This window comes from Ciona intestinalis, chromosome 6 (assembly GCF_000224145.3).
Source record: "Ciona intestinalis chromosome 6, KH, whole genome shotgun sequence".
In the NCBI taxonomy this organism is placed as follows: domain Eukaryota; kingdom Metazoa; phylum Chordata; class Ascidiacea; order Phlebobranchia; family Cionidae; genus Ciona; species Ciona intestinalis.
This window is the reverse complement of record NC_020171.2, coordinates 217,671-225,943: the sequence shown is the minus strand read 5'-3', so window position 1 is coordinate 225,943 and position 8,273 is coordinate 217,671. Positions and strand designations below refer to the sequence as shown.

At 33.3% G+C, this 8,273-nt stretch overlaps 4 protein-coding genes across 8 annotated transcripts in view; 2 read left to right on the top strand and 2 right to left on the bottom strand.

The window, feature by feature from the left end:
* The window catches only part of LOC100175684 (tryptophan--tRNA ligase, mitochondrial-like), a 5,594-nt gene extending 1,247 nt beyond the window's left edge, over nt 1-4,347 (bottom strand). The window contains exons 1-5 of the mRNA XM_026834853.1: nt 4,083-4,347; nt 3,582-3,683; nt 2,292-3,235; nt 1,479-1,640; nt 447-695 (exon numbers count right to left, since the gene is read on the bottom strand). Of these exons, the coding sequence (XP_026690654.1) occupies nt 447-695; nt 1,479-1,640; nt 2,292-2,393 (513 nt within the window). The 5' untranslated portion in view covers nt 2,394-3,235; nt 3,582-3,683; nt 4,083-4,347. The remainder of the gene's footprint in view (nt 1-446; nt 696-1,478; nt 1,641-2,291; nt 3,236-3,581; nt 3,684-4,082) is intronic.
* LOC100180370 (NADH dehydrogenase [ubiquinone] 1 alpha subcomplex assembly factor 4) lies at nt 2,946-4,263 on the bottom strand. The gene is made up of 3 exons (XM_002128358.2): nt 4,083-4,263; nt 3,582-3,683; nt 2,946-3,235 (listed from the first exon to the last, which is right to left on the bottom strand). The coding sequence occupies exons 1-3, from the start codon at nt 4,261-4,263 to the stop codon at nt 2,946-2,948; spliced, it is 573 nt and encodes a 190-aa protein (XP_002128394.1).
* Nucleotides 4,348-5,237: 890 nt separating the features above from the next.
* Nucleotides 5,238-6,553, top strand: LOC100178004. 2 transcript variants are annotated; one of them, XM_009860512.3, is made up of 3 exons: nt 5,238-5,448; nt 5,709-5,861; nt 6,123-6,553. In XM_009860512.3, the coding sequence occupies exons 1-3, from the start codon at nt 5,340-5,342 to the stop codon at nt 6,314-6,316; spliced, it is 456 nt and encodes a 151-aa protein (XP_009858814.1). In that variant the 5' UTR covers nt 5,238-5,339; the 3' UTR covers nt 6,317-6,553. The 2 variants fall into 2 exon arrangements, with proteins under 2 accessions (XP_009858814.1, XP_002128437.1); XM_002128401.4 differs by having other exon boundaries at nt 5,243-5,448; nt 6,120-6,553.
* A 614-nt stretch (nt 6,554-7,167) lies between these two features.
* LOC101242817 overlaps nt 7,168-8,273 on the top strand; it is a 23,849-nt gene continuing 22,743 nt past the window's right edge. The window contains exon 1 of one of the 4 annotated variants that reach the window (XM_018812308.2): nt 7,168-7,467. In XM_018812308.2, coding sequence (XP_018667853.1) covers nt 7,292-7,467 — 176 coding nt within the window. In that variant the 5' untranslated portion in view covers nt 7,168-7,291. The remainder of the gene's footprint in view (nt 7,468-8,273) is intronic. The other 3 variants (XM_018812307.2, XM_018812309.2, XM_004226091.4) reach the window with 3 other exon arrangements.

Genomic DNA, 8,273 nt, shown 5'->3' with positions numbered 1-8,273 from the left:
TATAATAGCATATGCATATACGCTATGTAACTCCATGTCAGCAATGAGAGTTACAACTATCATTAAGTCACTCACAATTGCCAACACCCTTACAGGTTAAAATATTCAATTATAATTCATATATTGCACATTAGCAGGTTTCAATAACATAGATATCATATTCATACTGCTCATGTTACATTATAACAACTTAACAAGTTAACACCTATTTTTAGTTATTCATTTTCGCTAGCACATTCAGATATTATAACACCAATGTTTAGAATAGAATAAAATCTGCTTAAAATTACCACATGCGCCATTTAGTAGTTATTCATTTACTGTATAATTTATACACTTTACGAATAATTTAATATGGTAGGCACTCTAAATTTTGCCAAAAAAAACGTTGCCCATATATTACCTTTCAGTTAGGCAAATGTCTAAATTTGTTTATATTTTTTAACAAGACACCCCAGCTTTTGAAAAGGCATTTGCAAAAAAAATAAAACAAAAACGTTGCACATATATTTTACCTTCCATTGAGGCAAATGTTTGAGTCGATTGACGGGCACAATACACCCAATCACCCATGATAACTGTGTGTGTTCAGGTACAGATGATTGCTGATATAACACTGTTGTGTCAGGATCAACACCGCATGCAAGTAAGCAAGCCGTAATGTTAAATATGCTGTCTTGCATGAAGTCTCTACTCTGGCAAAATATAATACTTAAGTTTTAATATCAAATAATAACGTTTTTTTTGTCTCTTCGATTACGATGGTGAAGATTTAGAAATAGTTTAAACTAAAATAAGGATATAGCAACAAAACAACAGTCGTTAAAACAAGCTTACAGTTTAAAACATATTAACATTTAGTTGTAAGAAAATAAGCGTAGTTGCTACACCTAGATTAGATAGAAAAAGCACCAAGAAAGCAATAGTATTAGACTATTAGTTGTTTGTGAGTAATGTATCAAACGTTAATATATATCAGTGCTTTTCAACGGATGTGCAAAATTTGCCAGGGGTGCACCAGAACAAAAGGGTATACAAGGGTGCATCACAAACTTCAACAATTTCCAGCAACATTATTTGGTTTTGAACATTTTTAGCAAATTTAGTCACTTTTCTAGTTTTCTTTTTATATGAATTCTATATCTTATATCACTGGGAATTGTGAAACATAATTCATTTTACTTTAAAGCGATCAGGGGTGCATGAGTTCGTCGCAACAACTTTATGGGTTCACCAACCCAAAAAAGGTTGAGAAGCACTGATATATATAACTCAAAATATTAAATGCTACTTTACTATTCCAGATATTAAAATGTTAATATACTCTCTCAAACTGTACATTCTTTAAAATTTTACTGTCAAACCATCACTAAAAAATTTAAAAATGAGACGTATATATTTATTACTACAGAGTAATATAAAATATACAGAAAAATTTACCAAGAATTATTCAATAAAAATATCATAAAATCACATACCTTAGGAATAGTTAGTGAGTGTAGATCTACAATGCTGTAATAAATATCATCAGATTCATTTTGTAATTCCACCCAATGTTTTAGTGCTCCGAGGTAGTTTCCGATGTGGGGAATCCCCGTTGGTTGGATACCAGAAAATATGACACGTTTTTCTTTGATGATCTGTATATAGTATGCTTATGTTTAAATGGTACTTAAACAAAGTGGAACACATTCAAGGGCAATTGCTTGTGATGAAAAATATTCTTTTAAAACCATCAGCCTATGCAAAGTAGTTAGTTTGTCTTTAACCCAGAGGTAATGAATTCAAGGCTTACCGCTGCTACCATTGTAGGTGTATATTTTATTGGGCACTTAACAGCAATTGCTCCAACCCAGTGGTCACTTATGGGTTATTAAAATTATTAGCCATACAGAAAATATACCACAAAAATTATCATTCAAAAAGTAACATACAGTATGTAAATCAAAAACTGAAACAAGGTGTAAGAAACAGAACACCCGTGTTATAAAGACTGACATTTTGAAGAACGCGAGAATAAAACAAGTTACACTCATTCAATAACTTAAAAACGTGTAAACTATTAAACCGAAACATAATGGTATATATCGGTTTTAAACCACTAACAATTCGAACTTTTTGGTTTAAGTGAAATATATTAACTGTTAACAATGTAGCAATTAACAACTATTGCATTTAAATAAGCATAAGCATACTCAACAAAATAACTCATTTCATTTAAAATATTTTTTATCTTTGCATTCGTAATTGAAGAGAATAATAAAAGTTATTTTTATTATAATTTATTTAACCTGTTCTGCTTCCGTGTGAACTTGGTTGGAGAAATACTTGGAAAGAAACTTGTTTTTAGGGTATGCACAAAATAAACAACGAAGTGAAGATAGATTTCTCATAATTATAACATTACCAGCTACAATAAGCTACCTATTGTTAGCGCTGGGGAAAGATACGAAATATTAAGCAAGCTGCAATACAATAAATACAGAAATTGGAAACGACAATTTTATCCAATGACATTTAATTTAACTGATTTTAATAAATTATTAATATTATAAAGGAAACAACAGCAATTGTTTATACAAATAAAACGTTTTTTTAAAACAAGAGTTTAACTGGATTTATTTATTTTATAGTGTCTGATTGTCTTGAAAAAAGTTTCCAGTAGCAAATATGGCGAACTATATATAGTAGGGTGGGGAAGATGGGACACCTTTAGCACATAATATCCAAATATCTAGATAGTGTTTTAAACAATTAATAATAAGGTCTGTTGGAGTTGTGAGAATACGGTTTTACAATACTTTGATTGTTCTTTGTTTACTACCAAATGGGACAAGAAAATAGAATGAAAATGTGTCCCATCTCCCCCCGCCCTACTATAAGTTAATATAATCAAAAAGATCAAATTGTTGTGGAACAGGAATCCATTTACTTAAAAAACAACTTTACAGTTTTCCCTTGTCTTGTGGATCAATTAAAGCAGAATATTTTAAAAGACCCGCAACGTCAGATGTTCGCAACTTAAATTTTTCAGATAAAACTTCAGCTGTCCAATCATTTGGGTCAAGTTTATGGTTATGAAGAATATCTACCAATGTTTGTATTTCGGCCAAACCTCTTGGTATTTCAGTTGGTTCATTTGACTGGAAGGGAAATTTCCCTTTTATTGGTAATTTTTCTGTCAACTCTTTAGGTCTCTCATGGCTGTGTTGATCAGAAGTAAACTTGGAAATATCTGAATAAATAAATATAAAACACAAATGACATATACACTGACACTGTTGCTGGCAGCCATATCTCAAATGTGTTTATGCACTACTGTTATAAACTGCCTAGAAACATTTAAATATTAAAAATATACCACGTTGCAGGGCTGTACATTCATTGTAACTGTGTGTAGTGCCCACTTGAGTACAAGTGATATAGCTTTAAAAGCATGTTGATTAAATTAGACATTATGCAACTTTTATTTTACACCATGAAACTTAGTTTTAGGTTTTGTTCTAATTAACATGTGCTGGTTATTTAGAGTAATATATATATATGAGTAAAAATACCTAACATATTTTTTCAATAATTACCTGAATCATCCGAAGTAACTTTAACTTGGGATAGTTTTGAAATAAACTTGTCGTCAACTTCTAAAGTAGCTTTTAAATATTTCTTTGAACTTTCAATTTCCTCTGTAAACAAATGAACATAATTGAAGGCAGACGCGGTAACAACTTTGGCACCTTAGCTGTAACATACATGTGTCTAACATAGACAGACACATATGTAAGTTGTAATTCAAGTTGTAAGTTTATTATTAATAGTTTAAAAAGCACAAGTGATACCTATAAAACTTAAAACCTATTTTTAATGATGTATTTAAATATTAATATAAAGTATAGTGTAATAGATAAATAAAAAAGTAGGGGGGCAATGACAGTCAATTTAACAGTGGTATTTTGTTTTATACATTTATAGTAAAGTTTACATTTTCTAATCAAAACCTCAATGCCTATTCATATTTTGATGTACAAGAATATATATAGGCGATGCATAGAACATGATATCAAACTAGCCAAACAAATTCTTACCTTCTGTAAATTTTCTGTTTGGTAAATTCATGGGTGCTCGTTTAGGATTGGTTTTATGTTCTTCAATAACTTTTTGTGCCCTTTCTATAGCCCTGTATTGCTGCAATGGTTTCTTTGCCTTTACTTGGGCTTGCTTACCAAGAAACTTTCCGATATCTGCAAATTTTCTAAAAAATCCCATGATCAACTACAAAAATTAACGTAAACTATATCTTCAAATTCTCAAATTGAAACATTTTGAAAACATGCAACAAAATTAAGGGGAAATCCCCTAACGGACCCCTATAAGTTGTTGGGCACGTAGTTCACTTTTAAAGCTTGATGCGAATTGTGTCGAAATACATGTACATAGGTTAATGCACTATATGTATTTATGTGTTTTTTTCTTTATAGATATTACAATCTATACGTATTAAGTGAAATTTATATTCCATTCAAGAAGCGTTAAATTTTAAGATAGTTTTATAGTCGGATGGGAAAAGATGGGAAAGCTTTTCCTTTTTTTCTCGTCCAATTTGGTAGTATACAAAGAACATTCAAAGAAATATAAACTCGCATCCTCACGATTCCCATAGACCGTTGGTTATTGTTTAAAACACAATCAGGACATTTGGATATGCCATGTGTGTTAAAGGTGTCCAGTATCCCCTCACCCTACTATATTTAAATAATGTTTAAGAAACGCAAATGCGGTATTATGCAAATGAAAGCAAAGCAGCCGTACCAACATAATACGTCAACGGAAATAATGTCATAGCGAGAGACAGGTGCGCCTACGCATGTGACCGTATCCTGATTTGTTAATAGTAATTGCTGTTCTGTTCATTGTTTTGTTTAGTTTGAATGATAAAGATGTTCATTAAAGTTTTAAAAGTTCATAAAGTGTTTATAGTTTATAAAGTGTTTATAGTTTGTAAAGCTTTTTTGTGTCCAATGCCTACTAGTAGAAACGTGTATGCAGCTACCATATATATGTAGCTAACGTCAGGTTCTGACCAAAATATAATTGATTACAAATTATTGTATACTTTAAATTGGTCGTCGCAAACATCTTCTTACGGTAAATCGTTGTGTGTGCGATTAAGGACACTGTTGAACTGTTCGCATTTACAAATGCTTAGAAAGGTGTATATTATACATTATTACGCGTGCCAACTTTGAATAAAGAGACTGAGCAGTAATTAAACCATCTATAAATTAAAATTGTGTACGTGATACAGATCACCTTGATAAAACTTGAATGCTGTTGTTGCCACAATGGATGAACTCAATCTTACATCTGCCATTAAAGAATACGAAGCGTTAGTCAGTTTCAATCGGATACCTGATTATACTGTGGAGAGTCAAACTCCAACCAAAGCATCAGGTTTTACTTATTTCATTAGTTATAGTAGGTTAGGGTACTTAATACATTTTTACTTAATTTTTTTTTTCGCATATTATAGTAAATGAAGAATATTAAAAGTAATACAAAACCATATTCCCGTTCTCCAAAAGATCGTTAATTGTTCCAAACACGAGGAGTTAACGCTATCCCATCTTACCCCGCAGTTTTTTTATAGTAACAATTTCTGTCAGTGAGTCTGTATTTTTTAATTTTAAAAATTGTGAACTTTATTTTCAAAGGCGAAATTGCAAAGAACAAACATTGTGTGGCGTTAATTATATCGAACACTAGCAGTGCCAGAAATGTAGGGAAGTTTGGAACAACCATTACTGAGCATTGGATGTTGTTTCCAGAGGAAATTGAACGTGCGGTTGAAAGTACTGTGCAATCAGGTACATTATTAAGTTTTTCCAGGTTAGTTGCATGTATATAACTTATACTTTACCCTCGCGTGCCCCGAAAACGACAGTCCTTATAACACGGCTGTTTCAAACACCTCGTGCCAACTTAGGAGTTACCAAGTATGTTTTTATAAAGCTAGCACACTTGTTATACTGTAAGACAGGCATGTTATAACCCTAAATAATCCGCCATGAGAGAATAAGTATATCAGTTACGATGGTAACGTTATTTCTAATTATTTTTTGCAGTAGTTTGCGATACAGAGTATGTTGTCACCGTTGAGTTGTGTTCCTTTAAAGACCTTCAAGCAACTGTCGAAATAAAATCAGTGGACGTTATGGAAAAGTTAATGGCATCGGTGAGGGACAACACAACGAATATAAACCAGGAGTTAAAGAAAGTTGGTTACGAAGCTGAAGTTAAAGTTCAAATTTTAGACAAATAATAAAAATAAGCAGAACCCGAAAATGTACAAAATAATATTATATTGTTATATTGTGGTACTGGGGGGTAAAATGGGACACCTTTAGCACAGAATATGCAAATACAGTATCCTGATTGTGTTTGAAACATTTAACAACGCTAGTCATTTAGCAAGCACTTTTTTTACCGGTTTAATATTTCGTGTCATTCGTGTTATAATAATAAATACAATGATTCGGCATAGTGTCGAAATACACGGTAATAGTTCAATATATATATGTAAAAAAACAGAAGGCTGACAGTTTGTTTACCTGTTTTCTCTGGGGTGGACTATTCTAAAGACAAACTTTTAGACCTGTAATTGGTCCAGATATTGATAGGCCATCCCGTAGGCTAAGGCTGTTATAATACCGTACGCGATATCATTCTTGGAATGTAATTTGCCATTTGTTACAACACAGATAGGTATAGAGATTGAACTAACACAGGTACTATGCACCGAAACCTCAAGGACAATTTATGGCTGGCTTTTATATGCATATGGCGGGGTCTTATGGATAAATTTTGTGCCAGCTTACGAGTAACTATGTAGCCTCTTGCACATTGACATATACGACATACGCTCACAATGGTAGCAGCAACGAGCCTTGAATCCATTACCTCTGGGTTAGAGGCATGTAACCACTTTGCCACGGCGCTAAACAAATCATTTTATTCCTATGATCTCTGATCTGCCCTCGCCCGACGGGAATGTTTTTTTTGAGACAATGTCACGTGGTTATTTTTCACGTGGTCTTGCTGCGCGCCTAAAATTTCTGACCAAAAGCATGTTCGTAAATTCTACTTTTACTGCTACTGTTTATGTTTAGCAAAATAAAATTGATATAAATAACCAGTTGCTTGCGGTCATGCGTATTATCCCAGTTCGTGTTGAGAACTATACGATACTTTTAGATACTTTGCTAGAACCCAATTTGCAGATATTTTGTGCGCAAAAATGGATTATATTAAAAAGGATAAATATTCTGCATCGAATCAAGCCTGTCCTCCATGGCAAACCAGAAACCGTTCACCATTAAATGTTCACCACAGAAGAAAAGATGAAACTAGTTGTGATATGTATGCAAGAGGTGCAATTTGTAGGCCTGAGAGGAGACAAGACTTAGTTGCACGGTATGTTATGTGTGAATTTTTATTATTTTTACTGTTTTATTCTGTATTTGTATGAAATATTTGTATGAATTGTATCCACTGATGTATTTGTACCGGGCGAACTGTACATTTTAAGATTCGATCATGTTTTGCTTGCCTTCAACCCAAAGGTTACCTGTTCAAAGCTCGTCGCTGCTACCACTGTTGGCATATGTGTCCTTGTGCAAGACACTTACCTGCAATTGCTTAAACCAAGTGGTCATTTATTGAAGTTAAAGCAATCATCTACAAAGTTACATACATAGTAATGTAGCGGTTGAGGGTGCTCCGAGCACAAATATTTAATATATATATAATTATCTAAATTTAACTTAATGCATGAAGATTGAATTTTGCGTTGTGTAACTTTAACAGCTGGCCAGCTGGCATAATGTGTATGCGCCTGGATTGTTTCCTGTAACCCATGTATAACAATGCTTCTTTATATACAATGCTGAGAGACTTTGCCCTGTAACAATGCTGAGAGACTTTGCCTTGCTGTATAATGTGTATAATGTTTTCTCGTGTATAACGCTTCTTCTCGCCTTGGGAGTTCTCGCCTTTGAGTTATCTCCTTTATAAGCCCTGCCCTGTACTGTACAGCTAGGCAGTGTGAGCCTGGACCAGCCAGTTGGAGGCCGGAGAGTATCGTGACGTCGTTGTTGTTTTGTCGTTGTAACCCGAACTGTTTTGGTGAATAAACTGAGTTTTAAACCTGGACATGTTATGGAGTTGGACTGTGGGCTAACGTCTTATCACTTGACGCCCACAGTAACTCCTGGATTGCA